General features: G+C 41.6%; 1 protein-coding gene across 1 annotated transcript; it reads right to left on the reverse strand.

Annotated features, from left to right (window-relative positions):
- Window positions 1–380: 380 nt before the first annotated feature.
- On the reverse strand, window positions 381–21590 carry ercc2 (excision repair cross-complementation group 2). The gene is made up of 23 exons (XM_060943925.1): window positions 21395–21590; window positions 21161–21260; window positions 21006–21083; window positions 20863–20925; window positions 20669–20782; window positions 20428–20544; window positions 20111–20227; window positions 16960–17083; window positions 16558–16654; window positions 16268–16401; window positions 9571–9739; window positions 8211–8329; window positions 8052–8121; window positions 7775–7844; window positions 4015–4116; window positions 2528–2591; window positions 2309–2430; window positions 2102–2194; window positions 1907–1979; window positions 1734–1804; window positions 1503–1646; window positions 1268–1411; window positions 381–586 (listed from the first exon to the last, which is right to left on the reverse strand). Exons 1-23 carry the CDS (start codon window positions 21397–21399, stop codon window positions 494–496), a joined length of 2283 nt encoding a protein of 760 aa, XP_060799908.1. The 5' UTR covers window positions 21400–21590; the 3' UTR covers window positions 381–493.
- Between the last annotated feature and the right edge of the window lie 878 nt (window positions 21591–22468).

A 22468-nucleotide genomic window follows, 5' to 3' on the forward strand; every position in this document is an offset into this window, starting at 1 on the left:
CATTTTGGACCCCACTCATGGAAGAGTGTAGGTCTGGTCGTCCATGCATCTAAGGGATAATAAGAGGATGAAATAGCTGCATGCATCTCTCCTTTACTCAGGGTTTCACCGGTCAAATTTGAATAGTTCTAGCTAAAGTAGCTTCTGAAAGGTCAAAGGACTTCATCACCCGATTGCAAGTTCAAATCCTGATGATACCACAGCCTGCTATGGTCCAGAGTCCAAACTTGGCTTTGAGCACTCAGATCGACACAAACCAATTGTGGGCAGCTGTGAGCTCATGTATGGGGTAAAGGTGTGACGGAGCACAAACGGTGTTTTGAAGATGTATTGTGTACACTTGTTTTGGGTACAAAAAAGTGAACCATTATACCAGTGGGTTTGTAGAAATAATCAGCATTTATTACTGACATTTTGTTTGATGAAAAACATTTAAAAAAGTATATACACAAGTGTCAAAGGTTAAGCACATTTTCCATCCCAGTGACAAGTATTAGGCCTGTTGAGCAATCTGAGAGATTTTCTGCAGCATTTCCTCGGACTGCAGCTGTTCCAGGGTCAGCAGAGACAGGCCTAACTGATCCTCCTGTAAATAAGAATTAACTAGTATAATTTTCAAAAGCATCATCTCCTCACAAACATTATTCTGTCCACATTCACTGGATATGTGCAATCGCATGCTCTGATTGGCTACTCTACTACTAGGCGATCAGCCTCATATACCGAGAGTATAAAAACAAAATGGCAGAACGTGTTGCTGAACCAACGGAGGATGAAATAAAAACTATACTCAAACCCCCCCCCCCAAAAAATATGGAAAAAGTATTTGATGGTAAGAACATATCTTTTTTTTTATTTTTCAAGAATTATTGCATTTTTCACAAATTGCTCCTGTCATTTCATTGGTTTGTTTACATTCTAAGCGGAAATTATTTACTCGGACGTTTTGCATAAAGTTTTTATTTATCGATTTTGCAAAAAATAAAAATGCTCCGTTTCTCAAAATCCAGTGAATGTGGATAGAATAAAACAATTCTTGCACTCGCTCATCGTACATGGCTTATAGCCTACTCGGTGCTACGCGCCTCGTCAGCCATCAGCTCATATACGACTCGATTTCATGGAATAACTTAAATACTTTTTTTCTATGGGATTTTTTTTCCTCAAAATCATATTTTGGTATTGTACATATAAATTGACTTTTAGCTGTGTTTTGGATCATGTCTTTACAGCAGGTTGGGTGTTTTGAAGAGGGAACTGGACCTACCCGTCTAAATGGCTGTGCCATCTGCCGCAGAAAGTGCTTGGCAAGCTGCACTGTTTCATCAATAGTCAGGTTAAGGCTGCCATCTGTGAGATGTTCCTGAATCCAGCGGGGAAGTTTACCTCGCTTGTCGGCTCTGGCGTAGCGCTGAGGGTGGGAACCAGAGGGCTCAAGTAACTGAAGCGAGATACCCAACTTGAAATCAACTAGACATTTAACACAATGAAGAAATGATTACCTTGTCAGCAAAGATCATGAGGCCATAGTCGGTCTTGCCTCGGATGGCTCTGCCTACACACTGAGCCGCATGTCGCATGGCATCAAAGGTCAGGAAGTCATTCTCACGGATTTGAAACTGGTCTCGCAGATACTCCAGACGAGCCTGAGGAAGCCAGTAACGGGGTAAATTATTTCACTGCTGAGATCAAGAAAAAACTGGGACATAATAAAGTGTGACGGAATGATTAACCTTAAGTATTCGACTCTGGGTGTAAACATAAGGCACTCCAAACATGATCACAGCTCGCCCAAAGTGATGAACTGTGGGTCAAAACAGATGTGACATAAGTACAAAATCACTGTATTAAAAAAAAAAATTTAAATTCAGCTGAATGACAGCTGATATGTGAGCAGGATGCTTACCAAAGTCTATCCCTTCAGACACTTTACCTCTGGCCACAGACAGCAGGATGGCCCCTCTGCCATTTTCACAAGCCTGGAACACCAAATTAAGATCAATCAGAAGCACTGCATATTTTATATATGTCATACAGTATATACACAACAAATATTTCCAACTGATACCAAGTGACCATTTAGAAATAACAGTCTCTTGACCTCTTGGTACTTCTCAAGAGCCATGCTGGTCTCTGCTGCATCTGGAGTCTCGATGAAAATAAGCTTGTTCCTCTGAATATTTTCCAGAATTCCCTACAGTCCAAAAAAAAAAAAAAGCCACATAACAAAAGAGAATTTTTACCATTTTACAAAATGCACACACATCTAACTTACAGAATGAATAGCAAAACTGATTTCTTTGCATACCTGCTCATACCATGAAGCTACAATATTTTCCATGTAAACATAGCTGGTGAAAAATGCCACGATCCCATCAGGTACAGTGGCAGACATTTCCAGGAGCAGGTTCCCATAGTTCCGGATCACAGCTGTGGGATACTGTGCATTAACACGATGCTTTATATTTTGAGAATCAAAAAAAAATATATATATATATATATATATATAGGTTCAAACAGCACTCACCAAAATCTTCTCTGGTCTCAAATTTGGAACTCATAGCCACCTGGTCGTTTCCACGCCCAACAATCTGAGAAAAATGTTTAGAATATTCAGGTGTAAGATTTGAAATTCCTTTAAAGGGATAGTTCGGGATTTTTGACATGAATCTGTATGGCATCCCCATCAATAGTGTCGTGCAAACACACTGACTTACCCCTGACAGCATCCTGTGAGTCCAGTTCTTGTCCAGTTTTGGTCCAGACGAAAGTAGTCCGGCAAGTTTGTTGGGGTCACGAAAGTAAAACGTTTTTCGTCTCAAAACAGTATGTGTTCAAAAGAGTGATATATTTGCATCACAAAACCATTGCTAAATAAAAAGTCAGACCTCGAAATCGCTTGGCACTATTTTCTCTCCCTTCTTATCACTGCGCGCTGCCAGTTTCATCCAGCTGCGGCTCCAGCTTCAAGGATAAGCTGGAGCCGCATAAGTAGGAGTCCCGGCGGGTGGTTTGTATTCGATTCGTTTATATCCCGACCTTGTCAGCTGTCAGATTTATGTTCATGGACCCGGTAAGCTGGTACATAATATTTATTTATTTTTTTCTTTCCCAAATTCTAACAGAAAACGAGAGCGCCCGAAAGGGAAAACCGAGCCGAGCCGCCTCACGGCTGTAATGCAAATTGCTTTCCTCCTCAGTATAGAAGTGCGCTTCCATGGCAGGGAAAAAGAAACTACCACTGCTGCCTATGTAGTGCCCTATTTATACAAATAGGAGTCATTCAGGATTCAGCCATGTTTTTGCTCCGTGTCATGGCTGAATCCTGAATGACTCCTATTTGTATAAATAGGGCACTACATAGGCAGCAGTGGTAGTTTCTTTTTCCCTGACATGGAAGCGCACTTCTATACTGAGGAGGAAAGCAATTTGCATTACAGCCGTGAGGCGGCTCGGCTCGGTTTTCCCTTTCGGGCGCTCTCGTTTTCTGTTAGAATTTGGTAAAGAAAAAAATAAATAAATATTACTTACCAGCTTACCGGGTCCATGAACATAAATCTGACAGCTGACAAGGTCGGGATATAAACGAATCGAATACAAACCACCCGCCGGGACTCCTACTTATGCGGCTCCAGCTTATCCTTGAAGCTGGAGCCGCAGCTGGATGAAGCCGGCAGCGCGCAGTGATAAGAAGGGAGAGAAAATAGTGCCAAGCGATTTCGAGGTCTGACTTTTTATTTGGCAACGGTTTTGTGATGCAAATATATCACTCTTTTGAACACATACTGTTTTGAGACGAAAAACGTTTTACTTTCGTGACCCCAACAAACTTGCCGGACTACTTTCGTCTGGACCAAACTGGACAAGAACTGGACTCACAGGATGCTGTCAGGGGTAAGTCAGTGTGTTTGCATGACACTATTGATGGGGATGCCATACAGATTCATGTCAAAAATCCCGAACTATCCCTTTAAAACAACCACATTTATTTTGAATGGGCTACTGCACACTCACAAGAGGGCAAAGGCAGGTGCGTGCCAGTGTCATAGTAAAGGATGCCATGGTAACAGGGTGGAAGTCCAAGATTCGGGGATAGATTTCCAGTGGAGAAAGAGTCTTGGGAGAGGAAAAGTAAGACAAACTATGAAACACATCAAGTTATTCCAAATATTTAAAAGGAGAAAAAAAAAAAAAAAAAAACTACGAATAGCTCTCATACATACAGTAAAATGCAATAAAAACAAAAATCTGATTTGTTAGTTCACATGAACCTTTATTTAACTGACAAAAAAGTACAAAGAAAAGGTTTTCAATAGTTTTACTGACCAACTAATTGTATTTTGTAAATATAAACAAAGTTAGAATTTGATGCCTGCAACACACTCAGAGAAAGTTGGGACAGAGGCAAAAGACGACTGAAAAGTTTATAGAATAGTCAAGAACACCATTTTGGAAGATTCCGTAATTAGCAGGTTAATTGGTAACAGGTGACGGTATCACGATTGGGTATAAAAGCAGCATGCACCAAAGGCTCAGTCTTCGCAAGCAAGGATGGGTCGTGTCTCACCCCTTTGTGCCAAAATTCGTGACAGAATAGTCAATCAATTCAAAAAGAACATCTCAACTCAAGCTTGCAGACAATTTAGGTCTTTCAAAATCCACAGTGCATAATATTGTGAAAAGATTCAGGGAATTCAGAGACATCTCGGTGCATAAAGGGCAAAGTCGGAAACCACTGTTGAATGTGCGTGACCTTCGAGCCCTCAGGCAGCACTGCCTGAGAAACCGTCATGCTAATGTGACAAATATAGCCACACAGGCTTGAGAGAACTCTGGAAAACTGTTGTCACTTAACACAGTCCGCTGCTGCATCCAGAAATGCAACCTGAAACTGTATTACACAAGGAGGAAGCCAGTCATCGATTCTACGCAGAAATGCTGCCAAATTCTCTGGGCTCAAACTCATCTCAGAAAGACAGTGGAAGCGTGCTGTGGTCAGAGGAGTCCACATTTCAGCTTGTTTTGTGGAAAATCGGACATCAAATTCTCCGTGCCAAAGGTGAACACAACCATCCAGTTTGATATAAGAGAAAGGTGCAAAAGCCAGCATCTGTGATGGTATGTTGGTGCATCAGTGCCCAGGGCATGAGTAAGCTGCATGTGTGTGAAGGTACCATTGACGCAGAGGCGTATCTTAGGATTTTAGAGAGACGTGTTACCATCAGAGTGACATCTCTTCCCGAGAAGTCCATGCTTATTTGAGCAGGACTGTTCCAGGTCTCATTCTGCACAGGCTACAACAGTATGGCTTTATAGACAGAGTGTGTGTGCTTGACTGGCCTGCTGCCAGTCCAGATCTGTCTCCTACTGAGAACATATGGTACGTCATGAAGCGGAGAATCAGACAGACAATGACGACCACGGACTGTTGAGCAGCTGAAGTCTTGCATCAAGCAAGAATGGACAAAAATTCCACTTGTAAAACTGCAACAATTAGTATCCTCAGATCCAATATGATTTTTTAAAAAAAAGTGTTATTAAAAGGAAAGGTGATGTAACAATTGTAATAATGCCTCTGTCTCAACTTTTTTAGTTTGTTGCAGGCATCAAATTCTAACTTTGTTCATATTTACAAAATACAATTAGTTGGTCCTGAAAATCTTTGTACTTTTGTCAGTTAAATAAAGGGTCACACAAATTAACAAAAATCACAGATTTTTGTTTTTATTGCATTTTGGAAAATATTCCAACTTTTTTGGAAATGGGGTTTATAGATTTCACAAGGTTGCACGAGTTTGATAGTGGCTGCTAATTCCCCCACACACAAATTTAGTTAATATTGTGTTAAAAGGATATATTTTTCAGATAATCATAAGTATATTAACTAACCACAAAAAACATTATCCACCCAGGCAAACATGATACAGTACTTGCATGATACAGATACGGCAAAAGCGCTGCCATCCTACAGCAATCATTCCCGAGGAGATTTCAGCCAAACAGGTACTTGTACTGAATGACAAGGAATTATTTAAAAATTATGGAATTAAGAAGAAATCCAAGCAGCTTTTTCTTACCAAGATATGAATCAACTAATTCAAAAAGTTGGGTGATATAATCTTGAGCAGAAAACCTGGATTCAGCCACAAGGTCACCCTAAAGAAAACTCATCCACAATCATATGATACACTGCAATAACTGCTACCAAACCTTTAGGGAAGACAATCCACAGGGTCCAGCTTGATGAAGTGAACACCATTTACATAATTTCCACTTAAGGGCATACAGGGTTCATATATTAAGCACTCTTGCATTCAAAAAAGCTTTCTGGGTTGTTAGATCGCAGTCTCCAGTTGACTAGTCCAAGGGGCCAGACCCACAGATGGGCGTGCTCTGGATAAAATGTGCTTTTATTGTGACCAGTAAGCTGTTCAGACTGACGGACTTGGGCCAGAGTCAGCTCTGACCCAAGATCCAAATCTGCCAGGATCCTGTAGCATGGTTATTAGTGGCTACCCACTCAGTATAACATGGAACACAAGGGCACTCCAACCCAAGTCTAGAAAAACGGATGTGTGCGCAGAGGTAGAACCCATTCCAAGACATGCTGAAAACTAAAAATAGCAGGCTTAGCAGCGCATGGTAAGAGTACATTTTATGATCCGAGCAACACATCAGCCACAAGCACCAGTGGTCAGATAGTTGGTGGGGAATGTATTCAAATGCGTAAAAACAGAGAGGGGACTGACTGTGTCGGAAAAAATGAGCGGTATGTGCCAGTCACTATTATGGTACATAGGCAAACCCACTGACACCAAAGGGGGGTGGGGAAGGAGAGAGGGGAAAAAAAAAAAAAACCACCACCTCTGGAGCCTGAACAGATGAATGTCCTTATACAAAGAATGGTGAGTGACTTGCCAAATGCAAGACCGCAGCAGCATTCTATCAGTAATGCTCAGAATACATTACATTGCAGGCATTTAGCAGACGCTCTTATCCAGAGCGACGTACAACACACCCAGAGCAGCCTGAGAAGCATTTGGAGGTTAGGTGCCTTACTCAAGGGCACTTCAGCCATTCCTACTAGTCCATGAAACTGACCCGGTGACCTCATCTCATTATCTCTAGCCGCTTTATCCTGTTCTACAGGGTTGCAAGCAAGCTGGAGCCTATCCCAGCTGACTACGGGCGAAAGGCGAGGTACACCCTGGACAAGTCGCCAGGTTATCACAGGGCGACCCGGTGACCTTCTGGTCCCAAAGCTGCTTCTCTAACCTTGAGGCCATGGCTTCCCCAGAATATCAGAAGAAAATGTACGCTCACCAAAGTAAAAACGAATATGAGGATACTATCCCCATAGTTGTAAGACAGGATACCTTTAACCTCGATAATGGTCACAAGCTGTTTAGCAAGTAGATCGATACGAGATATTCATGTAGTCTATTTCCAGGCAAGAGGGAAATGATTGCTATAGGACGGAAGCATTTATAGCAAATACTGCACTATGTGGCACTTCATTTTCCAACTCCTGCTGGAAAAACCCGAGTATGCACAATCATGCAAACAAATGGTATTTAGTTGTGGCAGTTAGGAGGAGTTCTTTCCCCAATTTTCTACACCAAAACTGACACAGCCAGCTATGCTCTTTTGACTCTCAGCCACAGATGGCTGTAGCATTTTTGGGATTCAAACTTTCATTCTCTCCTGATGATAGTTTGAACGCTTTTCTGGAGGCGAAGTGGGAGAAGAGCTGGTACAAAGGAAGGCAATTTACCCCTGAAGTGATGATGACTGACTGGAACCGCTCAAACACAGGCTTTATAGCGATGGAGGGATCCATGCAGCTGTTGAAAACACAGATCTCTGTAAATATTTATTAACACAAAACTAAAATGTAATTAAATTTATTTAGAATGGAAATAATTTAAGTGGAATTAATTTCTATGGAACATACTGAAGCAGTCTTTCAATAAAATTAAAATAAAAATATGCAGAACTTAAAAATCTTTCAGAGCTTGGATGGGAGGGTCATTAGAGTCAATGTAACCCACCTGAAGTGCAGAACAGGATTAGCGATCGTGGGGGTTTTGTCTTCAAAAGGCTCAATGATAATTGTGAAGCCTGGAAAAGGATTTTTTTTTAACTCAAGACTGCTAGCGAATAAGTATAGTGTTACTACTGCAATCAAAATATGGATAAGAATGTTTTACCTTTGCTATAGGTGCTAACAAGTGTAGCAAAATGGGAGATCAGAGTAATGGCAGAGAAGTCAGCAATGTCTGCGATTTCCAGAGTTCTCAATAATGAACGTAGCCTCTCTGCACAGAATCTATGGAGGGGGGGAATAAACAAAAACCCCACACAGCTAAATCACACAATGCATCAAATAATGTAGCAGGTTCAATTAAATATACTTATAGTGTCTATATATAAACTCTTATTTTCCTAAAAGCGAGTTTTGTGCCAGTTTAAGGACTTCAAACTAGAGCCCTGCACTCCCGCGGGACCCGACGCAAAGCAGTGCGGCGCGGGACAAATTTCGAAAGCTCATTGCGGGCGGGAGAGGTGATAAGCTGCAGTCCCGCTAACTAAAAACGTGTTTAAAATAAAATTTATAAATTATTAATTTATGTCCATCATATATAACTTGTGCTGGATATTTTATTTGGCGTTAATAAAAACATTTTAAGATGCCCAAATTTGCGGATGTGGTCTAATCTCGCGTACGTTTCCGATTCCTTTCCGCTCTTCCGTGTTTGAGATCTCCGATCATGGCAGAAGAGCAGAGCTCCTCTAGTGAAGCTCACAATGCTTCAGAAGTAAGTGCTGCTTTAAAAAGAGGTACATTTACCGTTAAAAAGTCAAGAGTCCTGAAATCAGACGTTTGGAAGTCGTTCTCACTCGTGTACGACGCAGAGGGAAATCAGCTGCCCTTTGCTTGTTGTGATAAGTGCCAAAAGGTTCTGACATACAACGGCCATAAATCAGGTACATCAGGCCTGAATCGCCATGTATGTACCGTCTTAAAAGGACAACAATTGTTGGAGTTCAGAGGGAACAACGCAAAAGTGACAGATGCGTTGAAGGCAAAGACCGTGGAGAAATGCGTTGATTTTGTTGCTGCGGGCCTCCGCCCGTATGACAGCATCGCTGGTTGGGGATTAGTTCAGTTAGCCCAACACTTAGTTGACAGGGCAGCCACAATAGGCAAATTCGATGTGCGAGATATTCTGCCCCATACAACAACTGTGTCACGTCATGTAGATGATAGGGCACTCAAATTTAGAAGAGCTGTTGTTGATGACATGAACAATGACAAGAACTTTCGTGAGAAATAACGCGAACGTCTGCATCATGCGGAATTTACGGGCGGGAGCGGGACAAAATATGGCAGGCGGGAGCGGGACTGAAAATCATAATTCTTTGCGGGAGCGGGACTGCACAATGCAGGAGCAGGACTGAAAATTCTGTCCCGCGCAGACCTCTACTTCAAACTCTCCCCCCCCACTAACGATTTCAGGAAGACAAAGTCCTCAGACACGACATGCAGCACACAGAGACACGCCTCACCTGAGGGGCTTGCGGTCAATGCACACCTTCTCATGGATATCTTTAAGGAACTGAGGAGAACTCTCCTGCACAACGTGATGGATACGCAGCCGAGCCTTCAGGTACTCCAGGAAACGCTTCATGAAGCCTATAAAGTGCTCTGCTGTGCGGATATTACCTGGGACAGCCTCTGCAGTGATAGAACATGACACAAAAAACAAAGGACTTTTTTTTTTTTTATGGGAGTATATTACACTTCACATCCATTATAAAGGAAGAGCCTTCATTGGGAAAATATATTTATATACGAGTGTCTTCACTTCTTATGGCCAAAGAACACCTGACCATCACACCCATGTGTGCGTTTTGAACATCCCATTCCTGATTTAGTCCCCAGTTGGCTGTTATAAATGACCTCCACTCTTCTGGGACGGCTTTCCGCTAGATTTTGGAGTGCAGCTGCAGGGAGCTGTGCTCAAGAGCGTGAGAGCAGTTGGCCTTTCAGTTCAACCCAAAGGTGTTCAGTGGGATTATGGTCAACATTCAGAACTCAGCTTCCACACCAACCTCAGCAAATTATGTCTTTATGAACCTTGCTTTGTGTGAAGGGGCATCGTCATGCTGAAAGAGGTTTGGGTTACAGTGGGTGTGGGGCAGGAATACTACAGCCTTATACAACTGTGTGCTTTCAACTTTGTGGCAAGAGATTGGGGAAGAACCACATATGGGTGAGATGGTCAGGCGTCCACAAACTTTTGGCAATATAGCATACTAGTGATCTTCAGTCTTATGAACTGGGGGGGCACGGTGGCACAGCACTGAATCAGCCCACAGTATAATGCTGGGTAACATTTTCAGACAAGAGCTGTACTAAATGTTTATTCTGATTACCCATAGACATCATATAAACACATCCAATACTTATGGATTTTAAATGGAGAATGTAAAAACAAAAAGCCATGTTTTATGCATGACTCACAAAACTCTTAAGGACTGAAACATATCTGCGTTGTGTGATGCAGGTCTAAAAATCCTTCTGGTGTTAACTAGCCTTTGAGTTAGGGCTGTGCGATATGGGAAAAAATGAATATCGCGATACATTTTCTCCATTTCACGATATACATCTCGATATATTTAAATCTCCTCTAAAGGACCCCATGAAATCTAACTTTTACTCTTTACTGTTTTCACTACAATCCCTGCAGATTAAATAACATTCTTGGTTAACTTTACAGGTGGTTTTCAACAACACATTTTAAATTTTCATGTTCGTGATTAATCACAATTGAATTGAAATAAGACTATTTTTATTCAACAAAGATGTGGCACAAACTGAAAAAACAATCTTGAAAATTGCAACAAAGGGGCAACACAATACAGAGCTGCTCAGAGCTCAAACCAATAAAGTGCAAGCACAACACTGAGAAAGACATTTAGCCTAAATAAGAAAAGTGCTCATTCATTAAAGGGTCATTCCACGCCAAACGTCCGAATGCTCCCGCTCGACCATCTCAGATTTACCTGAAAAAATTCCACGAGGTTCACACACTTCCCAATAGGAAAAGTCCCAAATTTCAGCTCCCAACTCATTATAGTTTTGTCATAAAAAAATATTTAGGCAGCTAACCCCAGACACGTTTTCAGCAGAGTTTTCTAGGGAGCCACTTTCACATTGCTGTATCTAGAAAACTATTTGAGCTAGGTCTTTCAAATTTCCAAGGGCTACTATCTGGCTAAAGTACTTGTAGTAGATGGACTTTTACACATGTGCTTTTGGTTTATCATAGCGTTCTGGCGGCTTGAATTTGCTCGAAAATTCAACTCTTCAAATCTGGCAGCATATTTGAAGGACTGTTGAAAGTGTAATATTAAAGATAGAGGCTTGATATTGCACATGCACCTTACCACACATGCTGTGTACTTTGTATTCAAAAACTGTCCCTCTGTGAAGCATGGTCTAGAAGATATTAAGGTTTAAAAATTGGAAAAAATAATTTGGTGCCATTTTTGGCATGGTATAGCAAAAAAATGATAGGTCCCACCAACATAAAATTGGCTGTTTTTGAAAGATTAGATGTATGTTTCTAACATATCCAAAAATTGTGATGGTGTTTTGCCTTAATGTTGCAAAATGATTTTTTGAAAATGAGGTGTTTGCATATATACACAGCATTCATGGCCTATGAAGGCACTTCCAGATGCTAAGAACACGCCATGAATTTATTTTGCACAGCTTAAACTTAATAAAATGCTTCATTTGATTCATGGTAAAGTACACTAGAAGGATAGCCTATATGCCATTTTTAGGTATTGCAATATTGGAACTCCAATATTGGTGAAAACTGAAACTTGTCACAAACCATTACATATCTGTTGTACCATGATTTAAAAGAAAAAAAAAACTGTATGCATTGGCAACTTAGGGAAAGCTATTGTAAATTATCTGAACTCTTTAATGAATCTTTCAGATGCTTCGATGTCACATTCCTGAATTGTATATAGACGTCCAGTTGTAGTTCTAGGAGCATCTATTTTAGAGATGTGGTCATCATAGGAGCAGCCCATGACGTTGAAGGGACTGCAGCACACCAATGTAGCATTTCCTTGGTCTTGTGGCCAACTTCTTCAACCTTTCTCTTAATGTACGCTTCCTTATCCCTGGGACTGACTCGTGAGATTTTACATGGGGAAAGTCCAATAGCAGTGAAGCACTTATCCAATTGGTCTTTTATGTCTTCCTGTTGTACATAGTCAACATGATCATGATCAACATGCTCTTGCAATGGAACTTTGACTGACACTTTATACATATGCTTCTTGCACTGCATGCATACTTTCATTCCAGCCTTTACAGATGTCTTTCCAATGGCCTCTGCTTGGGACAGAGAGATGATGCGAAGATTTTTTTTCATAGGTCTTGCATGTAAGCCATATGGGTTGCTGCAGTTTTTTTGTAGAGAAGAGTAACAATCCAGGTTTATTTTCTTATGGTACAAACATATAGTTGCATCAGGTGGTACATCATCCTGCAGACTACACCTGTGCTTCAGGAGCATTTGGTCATCTTTTGACAGAGAAGTGATGGATACCAGTTGTCTTGGTCTGAAACAATAGAAGCATAACATGTCAAAATGATGGTCAATCAGCAAAGTTGCAAGAAAAGTATTAATGTAAAGTAAGTATTAAAGTAGTTAGACTTACATTGCATAACTCGGTGTAATCCAACCTGTGGCAGTCTTCAGCACATCCCAACACAGCTCCAATAAAACATGGAGCCAAAGATGCCATCTTGAAAACTGTGAGCCTGCTCATTCTAGTCATTTAAATAGTCAATCTGATTGCAAGTGGCTCGTTCTAAATACAGGTGTGAACATTTACTAGAGTGCCTTGGAATCTGATTGATGTGGGGATGGTATGAGACACTTGCATCCACATTATGTTCTGCAGTGTGCATGCTCAATTTGACACATTTCTGTTTCTATACCTAATGATTACATATAAGTTGACCTTCAAATATAGTTTATCATGAATCAAATGAAGCATTTTATTGAGTTTAAGCTGTATGTAATGAATTTAAGGCGTTCTCTTAGCATCTGGAAGTGCCTTCATAGACCATGAATGCTGTGCATGTGTGCAAACACCTCATTTTCAAAAAATCATTTTGCAACATTAAGGCAAAACACCATCACAATTTTTGGATATGTTAGAAACATATATCTAATCTTTCAAAAACAGCCAATTTTATGTTGGTGGGACCTATCATTTTTTTGCTATACCATGCCAAAAATGGCACCAAATTATTTTTTCCAATTTTTAAACCTTAATATCTTCTAGACTATGCTTCACAGAGGGACAGTTTTTGAATACAAAGTGCACAGCATTTGTGGGAAGGTGCATGTGCAATATCAAGCCTCTGTCTTTAACATTATACTTTCAACAGTCCTTCAAATATGCTGCCAGATTTGAAGAGTTGAATTTTCGAGCAAATTCAAGCCGCCAGAACGCTATGATAAACCAAAAGCACATGTGTAAAAGTCCATCTACTACAAGTACTTTAGCCAGATAGTAGCCCTTGGAAATTTGAAAGACCTAGCTCAAATAGTTTTCTAGATACAGCAATGTGAAAGTGGCTCCCTAGAAAACTCTGCTGAAAACGTGTCTGGGGTTAGCTGCCTAAATATTTTTTTATGACAAAACTATAATGAGTTGGGAGCTGAAATTTGGGACTTTTCCTATTGGGAAGTGTGTGAACCTCGTGGAATTTTTTCAGGTAAATCTGAGATGGTCGAGCGGGAGCATTCGGACGTTTGGCGTGGAATGACCCTAAATTATTTAAAAAAATAGATCTCCAAGCTATTAACCTGACTACTGAGAACCACTGGAACATTCACAATAGAGAGAGAGATTGAGGGAGAGAAGAGAGAGATCTGCAAAACATTTTTCTCTTTGCACACTTTTGAACTGAATGTTTTCTGGCTCTGCCCCTCAGATGTGTATAATTCCGGCTGCTGCCTTTCGTGATGACAGGGTTTTTTTGCACACTTTACAAACTGGCATTTGCTGCTCCACGTCCTTCTCGCGATATCCAAAAAAATGCCAGATGACTGACCCCTTACTAGTTCTTTTAGGAACCAATTCGTCCGCTTCCATTTTTGTCGCTGAAATTGACAGAGCTTACACGGTAGCCTATGCAAAATCAGCGATTGCACGAACTGAGCCAGCGCTGTAAACCGGAACCAGGAAATCTTCCCGCCGGCAGTGTTGCCAGATACTGCTGACGTTTTCCAGCCCAAAATATGTTCAAAACCCGCCAAAACGCACTTAAAACCGCCCAATCCGGCAACACACCCGAAATTAGAAAATCTTCCCAGAAGTTCCTTTCAGCACCGAGATGTCGCCCGGGATTGGTTGGCGAGTGCGTGACGTTATTGTTTTCTTTACCATTAGGCAGCCTCTCACGTTACTGCCTGAGGGACAGGGAGAAAACCACTGGGAAATTTTTTAAACAAACACAAAACGAACGCAAGTCGGAAGATGACCATAAAATACTCGATAGTTACGATATAATAATTTTATGTAATCGCACACAGAATTTTCGGCGATATATCGAGTATATTCGATATATCGCACAGCCCTACTTTGAGTTATTGATTGACTCCAAATTCCAAGACGAAAGTCACCCAGGGTAGCAATCTACAAAATGAAGTTGACAGAGACGATAAACAAGCGGTGAGAGACCAAGTATATGCATGACCTTTGCCATGGCCTAATGGTTAAAGCGGCAGCTCTGGGAACAAAAAGTTGCCAGTTCGATTCCCTGGACCAGCAGGAATGGCTGAAGTGCCCTCGAGCAAGGCACCTAACCCCTGGCTGCTCTGAGTATGTTGTAGGTCACTCTGGATAAGAGCGTCTGATAAATGTCATTAATGTAATGTAATGTAATGATCTTAGCAAAGATAAACCTATATGATTTCTTCACACACTGTTATAGTATAGCAGTTGTGGTACGAATTAATCAAATTTTTCATCATTATGAAACTTAACCATGACCATAATCAGATTAGAGAATAGACGCATTCATAATAATCCATCCACCCATTTTGTTCCACTTATCCGAGGTCAGGTCGCGATGGCAGCAGACTAAGCAGAGTATTCCAGATATCCCTCTCCCCAACAAGGCTTTCCAGTTCCTCCTGAGGGATCCCAAGGTCTCCTCCCAGTTGGACGTGCCCGGAAGACCTCCAAAGCAAGGCACCCAGGAGGCATCCTAATCAGCTGACCACTTTGTTCCATGCCCCAAGAACAAGTCTGCGCTGCTGAGGATCAGCACGCCCAGGCTCCCACCTTTGCCTGCCACCCGGCTCCAGTGCCTGTCCTCGCGGGTGGTGAGCCCACATGGCGGTGGCTTCATGTAATTTCTTCGGGCTGTGCCATGGGCCAAGACCCGGCCACCAGACGATCACCGGCGAGTTCCTCTGCCAGGTCTGGCTCCAGGAGGAGGCCCCGGTTTCCCGCTCCCGGGCAAGGTACTGCACCTCCTACTTTACAGTTTCATCAGGGTCTATGAATCACTCTTAATTTGGCCCCTCCCCTGGAACCAATTTGCCTTGGGAGACCCTACCAGGGGCTGATGCCCCCAACAACACAGCTCCCAAGATCACCAGGACACACAAACCCCTCCACCACATTAAGGTGGCAATTCTTCGGAGGAGATTTATAATAACATAAAATAAATAACTTAAAAAGCGTCATGGGCGGCACGGTGGTGTAGTGGTTAGCGCTGTCGCCTCACAGCAAGAAGGTCCTGGGTTCGAGCCCCGGGGCCGGCGAGGGCCTTTCTGTGTGGAGTTTGCATGTTCTCCCCGTGTCCGCGTGGGTTTCCTCCGGGTGCTCCGGTTTCCCCCACAGTCCAAAGACATGCAGGTTAGGTTAACTGGTGACTCTAAATTGACCGTAGGTGTGAATGTGAGTGTGAATGGTTGTCTGTGTCTATGTGTCAGCCCTGTGATGACCTGGCGACTTGTCCAGGGTGTACCCCGCCTTTCGCCCGTAGTCAGCTGGGATAGGCTCCAGCTTGCCTGCGACCCTGTAGAAGGATAAAGCGGCTAGAGATAATGAGATGAGAAAAAGCGTCATTTAAAAAGAATGCACTTATGCCCCAGTCTGTAACTGGGTACGACACCCCTGCCTTAGAAACTTTCCAAGCAGGCAGACTGACCTTGGAGTATTTCATCTGGGAGTACTGGATTAGACAGGTAGATATCGGTTTCTCTGGCAACATTGGCTTCTTTCAGTCCCTCCACTAATCTCCTGTACTCCTCTTGTAGTTTAGCAGCATCAGTTTCCTTTATCCTTCAAGAGAAACAACACTGAATGGCACAAAGAATCCAAACACGTCATTTATGTTGTACACAAATGATAAGACATAACTTACAGCCCTGAAACAGAAGGAGTATGCCGTTATATTGAATTTTCTATTCACTACTAGCTGAATGAACTCCAAGTCACCTTTGGATGGTATTCTGAAGTGTGTCCATGTTGGCCTGACTGCGGTCCAGCGTCCTCCTGGTGATGTTAACGCTCATTGAGTCAATGCACACATTGTCTGCGAGGACAAAAAGAATTACACAAAACTGTTCAGAGTGGCAGGTAGGGTGGAGAAACTTCATATAGAACTGTGACCATAGGTCAGTAGTTTACAGATAATCACTGCACTAGTTATTCAGTTCAACACTGTTCTGTCTCAATGACATGTAGTTATTGTACTTTCTTGTGAATTTAACGTCTTGTTTGCACTTCTCATATCGTTGTGTACCTACACATTATGTAGTCTTGTCTACTATGCCACTGTATTATGATGTGTCGCACCAAGTTCCTGTGAAAACATTTCGTTCCAGTATATCCACTTACCAATATTGTGAGCTTCATCAAACACAACAACAGATTTCTTTGCAAGCTCTTTTGAGACCAGGTCTGCGATTTTTGGATCCAGAAGGTAATGGTAACTGTAAACCACTATATTAGCATGAAGAAGCTGATAAAGAAAAAAAAAAAAAAAAAAAAGGTAAAAATCATCATATATTGGCAATGCATTTAATACCTTAAATATTTTAGAAAGACACCAAATTATGAATCAGTGATATCGGGGGGGAATAATTTAACTGATCACAAATTGTCTTTTCAGGTCCATTATCATATCTAAAACATGTTTTTTTTAGTGATGTACATGAGCTTCTTGTCATAGAAACAATCAACGTAAAAATCCCAAAATCGATACTTTCCCCTCCAAAAGTATTGGGCTGCAAGGCCAGTTCTTTTGTTTTTACTCTACACTTAAGACCATTAAAAGATGAATACAGGACAAAAATTCAGAATTTCAGCTTTCAATTCCTGATACAGTATTTACATTTTGATGTTACACAACTTAGAACATGGTGGCTTTTGTCTGAACCCACCCATTTTCAAATTAGCAAAATTACTGGAACATGTGAATACTGCATTTGTTGTTAAAAAGGATAAACATGAAGACCAGAAAGAAAAACAAGCCATTTTGAAGCTAAGAAAAAGGAAAAATTGATGAAAGCCATTGCACAAGCATTGGGCATAGCCAATACAACAACTTGGAATGTGCTGAAAAGAAAGAAACTGCAACAACCAAACACTGAACAGGTTGGTCAAGGAAAACAACAGTTGATGACAAAACAGAGCTGTGAAGAAAAACTTAAAACCAAACAAGTCAGTGACATCGCCAACGAGCTCCACACATTAAGGGTGAAGGCATCACAATCTGGCATTCAAAGGAGTCTTCAAGAATACAAATATAGAGGACATACTACAAGATGAAAACTGCCCACCAGCAGTAAGAATCAAAAGACTAGACTGAAATTTGCAAATAAATATGGAGATGAGCCACAAAAGTTCTGGAACCAAGATTAACCTCTACCAGAAACAGTCTGTCTGCCAATTTACAGAGAAATGCCTCCAATCTAATTGGGAGCAACTTCATACACTGCCAACACAACAGTGGACTTCATAAGAGGAAAAAAGTGGTTTTCAACTGGTCAAGTCAATGGCCAGACCTTCAACTAATTGAGCAGCAGTACACCTCCTAGAGAGGAGACTGAAGGGAGAAAACTCCCAAAATAAACAACCACTGAAAGAAGCTGCGGTACAAGCCTGGACAAGTATCACAAAAAAACCTGCAACAGTTTGGTGAGGTCAGCGGGCTGCTGGTATGATACAGTTATTGTGAGCATGGGATATGCAATCAAATATTAAGTATTATTTACTTCTATATCAGTTCCTGTACTTTTGCTGACCTAAAAATCCGGTGGTCTGCCACCAACAGTGTCACGTTCTAAGTTGGTTAAAATATCCAGCCATTCATCAATCATCTGTAGCCGCTTATCCTGTACAGGGTCGCAGGCAAGCTGGAGCCTATCCCAGCTGACTATGGGTGAGAGGCAGGGTACACCCTGGACAAGTCGCCAGATCATCGCAGGGCTGACACACAGAGACAAAACCATTCACACCTACGGTCAATTTAGAGCCACCAATTAACCTCACCTGCATGTCTTTGGACTGTGGGGGAAACCGGAGCACCCGGAGGAAACCCACACAGACATGAGGAGAACATGCAAATTTCACACAGAAAGGCCCTCGTCGGTCACTGGGCTCGAACCCAGAACCTTCTTACTGTGAGGCGACAGCGCTAACCACTACACCACCGTGCCGCCCTGGTTAAAATATCTAGATGTAAACATCACACCATGTACTTTACATTCCACTTGTGCAATTCTTACACATCACACCACGCACCTTATATATAAAAAGAACTACTGCAACGAAAATTGCTGCCAACTGTAAATGTGTGAGCGAATGTGTGTGTGAATTGTGTGTGTGTTTTAGTACTTGTAGCTAACTCTTTTCAAAGTTTTATGTATATTGTTTAGGCTAGGAGGAACGGTATTTCATTCTTGATTGTATGGAAGTGCGGGAAAAAAGGACAACAAACATGTCTTGAATCAGGAAATTAAAGCTGAAATTCTGATCGAGTGTCTCATTCATTTTTTGGCCTCAAACATCTTCAGTGTATTGCAAAAACAAAAAGAACTGGCCTTACCGTTCCAATACTTTCAGAGGGGACTGTATACAAAGCAAGCCAGTGTTTCCTCTACCAACAGTGCCCAGCCACCCCCCAAAACTGCGAGTGAAAAGTTACAGAAAGAAGAAATAAGCTCTACAACATTCTAAGTAGAATTATAAACCAATTCAAACTATAAAATGGTTCATATGTCATTTTAATCTCTTAATACTTAAAAAAAATATATAGATTTGTCAAAGAAATGTTCTACTGTGGGCGGCACGGTGGTGTAGTGGTTAGCGCTGTCGCTTCACAGCAAGAAGGTCCGGGTTCGAGCCCCGTGGCCGGCGAGGGTCTTTCTGTGTGGAGTTTGCATGTTCTCCCCGTGTCCGCGTGGGTTTCCTCCGGGTGCTCCGGTTTCCCCCACAGTCCAACGACATGCAGGTTAGGTTAACTGGTGACTCTAAATTGACCGTAGGTGTGAATGTGAGTGTGAATGGTTGTCTATGTGTCAGCCCTGTGATGACCTGGCGACTTGTCCAGGGTGTACCCCGCCTTTCGCCCGTAGTCAGCTGGGATAGGCTCCAGCTTGCCTGCGACCCTGTAGAACAGGATAAAGCGGCTAGAGATGATAAGAATGAGAATGTTCTACTGTAAAACAAATTGTCGTAAAATAATTGTTCTGCTAAAAAAAAAAAGTTCTATTGTAAAAATTGTTCTAAAATAAATGCGAAGACTTAAATATGACTCCTTTAACTGTTTGTTCAGGTCCAAATGCTCTCTAATAGGAGCCGCAGGGAGGAGTCCTGCAGTTGACCATCCTCATCCAGCACCACCCCCAAGCAATCCACTACAATGTTTGTTTTAAACACATCATGTTGAATGTGAAATCATGACAAGATTTTCTGTATCAAATTGGGATCTGTACCAAAGCTGTACTTTGCTGATAAAGGCACATCTACCTATCATTATACATACTGAGTAGCGTGCTAGGTAGTACGGGCACCAGCCTTTCCTCCGTCCAAAATCTTTAAGGTCGTCTAGGTTGTAAATGCCAGGAGGAATTGGCACCTGCCTGCCCACGGCATCAAACTCCTGCATAAGCAGGAACAAAATGAGACATAAACAAATATGCATTTTAAAGAATAAATGTGGACAGAGATTTTAAAAATAAACCGTAGAAAACAAATCCTGATACAGTATATATGATAATTATTTCAAAATATTACGATTGACCTTGAATGACATGCACTTTCAAAATCACCACGACCGATGCATGAATGCTAACACTTTACCTCATAGAAGCGGCAGACAGGTTGGCTGGGGTTACTGTGACGTTGTGCACGAATGTAAGATGCTGTCAGACTGTGACATTTTCCATCCACCTCTTTACCAAAGCGCAGAGAGCTCACCTGTTAACATAAGCATTCAGGATCAGTCGGTGAGCTTCAGACCACAGAACATCAGTAGTGACCGAACTGTGTCTTAAAACTAGGATTATTCTCGTCCAGATGTAATAAGAAATGAGACGCCTACTTCAGGATGAATGCACAGATTCTTTCTTGAAGAAAGTGCTAGAGCAAGGAATTGATTTTCGTCTCCCGCTTCCTTTGCATAGTAGTCCATTAGTTTTCTCAGCTCCTCTACCACCTAAGATACAGAAGACGAGCATCATTAAAACTTCAGACAGCAGGAACTGTGAGTGCACTGTAGAGCAAGTTGTTACTTACCTTCTCTATCTCGGGTACAGTTCGAGAGCAGTAAATCAACTTGGTCACTTCGAGAGGGTAGGCCTGCAGACAGTCACAAACACATTACAGGTTTGTTCCTTGCGCACACACACACGCACAAAAAAAAAAATCACAGATCTCACCTTCTGATAGGCAACAATCAAAGACAGAAGTGAAATTGTTTTTCCTGTCCCTGAGGGCATCTCCAGAACGCCATGACCCTGAGATGAGACAAGACAGCAGGTAAGAGAGGTGTCATGTAAATTAATAGAGAATAAATGACATACACTTGACATACTTTGGCATCCAATGTCCTCTTGAGCTCCAGCATGTAAGAATACTGTTCTGGGTAGATGTAGTCATATGGGAAATAAACTAACAGCCCTTCGATGTTCAACCTACAGGGAAGATTAACATTCAGAAAGAGATTAAAAAGGATTTTACTTATGCTGGATAATATCCTTTGCAATGCAGTTATCTAGCAAGCACTGGTGAGGTACTGTAATAGTTGGTAATAGTTAACGTTACTCACTTCATTGTTGTTGTTGTTGTTGTTGTCAGGACAGTTTTAACCCTGTTTCACCTCCTTTAATGTGTCTGCTGCAGCTTAACAGCAGATACGATGCCCAAATTACACAAAGTTAACAGTTTCTGTATACATTACAACCAAATAAACTACCCTCACAAATCCCTCCAGCACCGTAGACTCTTCTCTCTGTTGTGTAAGCAGCACGAGATGGCGTCGCTTCCTAAAAACGTCATCCTCTTCCGCGATTCTGATTGGCTGCGCTGTTGTAAACTCTTCATCCGATTAGATCTCACAAGTACAGCCCACAAACTCAGCGATCCAGACCAAACTAATCAATTTATGCTGTATCTCTGCAAAAGTGTAATTATTCACAGCAGCCACGAGGTTAAATGCTTTATTTCTTTTTCATTATTTTTTTTTTGTTTGTTATAATTTTTGTTTGAGGATTTGAACCATTAAGACTTGCCCTGTTTATAATAAAACTACAGTTGGGTTTAAGTTGCTTTGTTTTTAAACAGTGACCTTTAGATTACCACATGCAAAACTACTGAAAGTAAATTGTCAATCAGTTTGGCTTTTGTAATAAATAGATAATTAGTTGAAGATAACAATTATGATAATAGTAATATATATATATATATATATATATATATATATATATATATATATATATATATATATGTGTGTGTGTGTGTGTATAATACTATTATCATATATATATATATATATATATATCTTGTATTATATATATAATACTATCATGGTGTAGTGGTTAGTGCTGTCACCTCACAGCAAGAAGGTCCGGGTTCAAGCCCCGTGGCCGGCGAGGGTCTTTCTGTGTGGAGTTTGCATGTTCTCCCCGTGTCCGCGTGGGTTTCCTCTGGGTGCTCCGGTTTCCCCCACAGTCCAAAGACATGCAGGTTAGGTTAACCGGTGACTCTAAATTGAGCGTAGGTGTGAGTGTGAATGGTTGTCTGTGTCTATGTGTCAGCCCTGTGATGACCTGGCGACTTGTCCAGGGTGTACCCCGCCTTTTGCCCATAGTCATCTGGGATAGGCTCCAGCTTGCCTGCGACC

Source organism: Neoarius graeffei, chromosome 17 (genome assembly GCF_027579695.1).
Source record: "Neoarius graeffei isolate fNeoGra1 chromosome 17, fNeoGra1.pri, whole genome shotgun sequence".
In the NCBI taxonomy this organism is placed as follows: domain Eukaryota; kingdom Metazoa; phylum Chordata; class Actinopteri; order Siluriformes; family Ariidae; genus Neoarius; species Neoarius graeffei.

What these genes read in the sequence shown, in the direction of transcription:
- ercc2 (XM_060943925.1), bottom strand. An exon ending in CTGTCTGCCGCTTCTATGAG is followed by an intron (nt 20,228 to 20,427) that starts GTAAAGTGTTAG and finishes CTGCTTATGCAG; the next exon opens with GAGTTTGATGCCGTGGGCAG. An exon ending in CTCTTGAGAAGTACCAAGAG is followed by an intron (nt 1,980 to 2,101) that starts GTCAAGAGACTG and finishes TTGGTGTTCCAG; the next exon opens with GCTTGTGAAAATGGCAGAGG.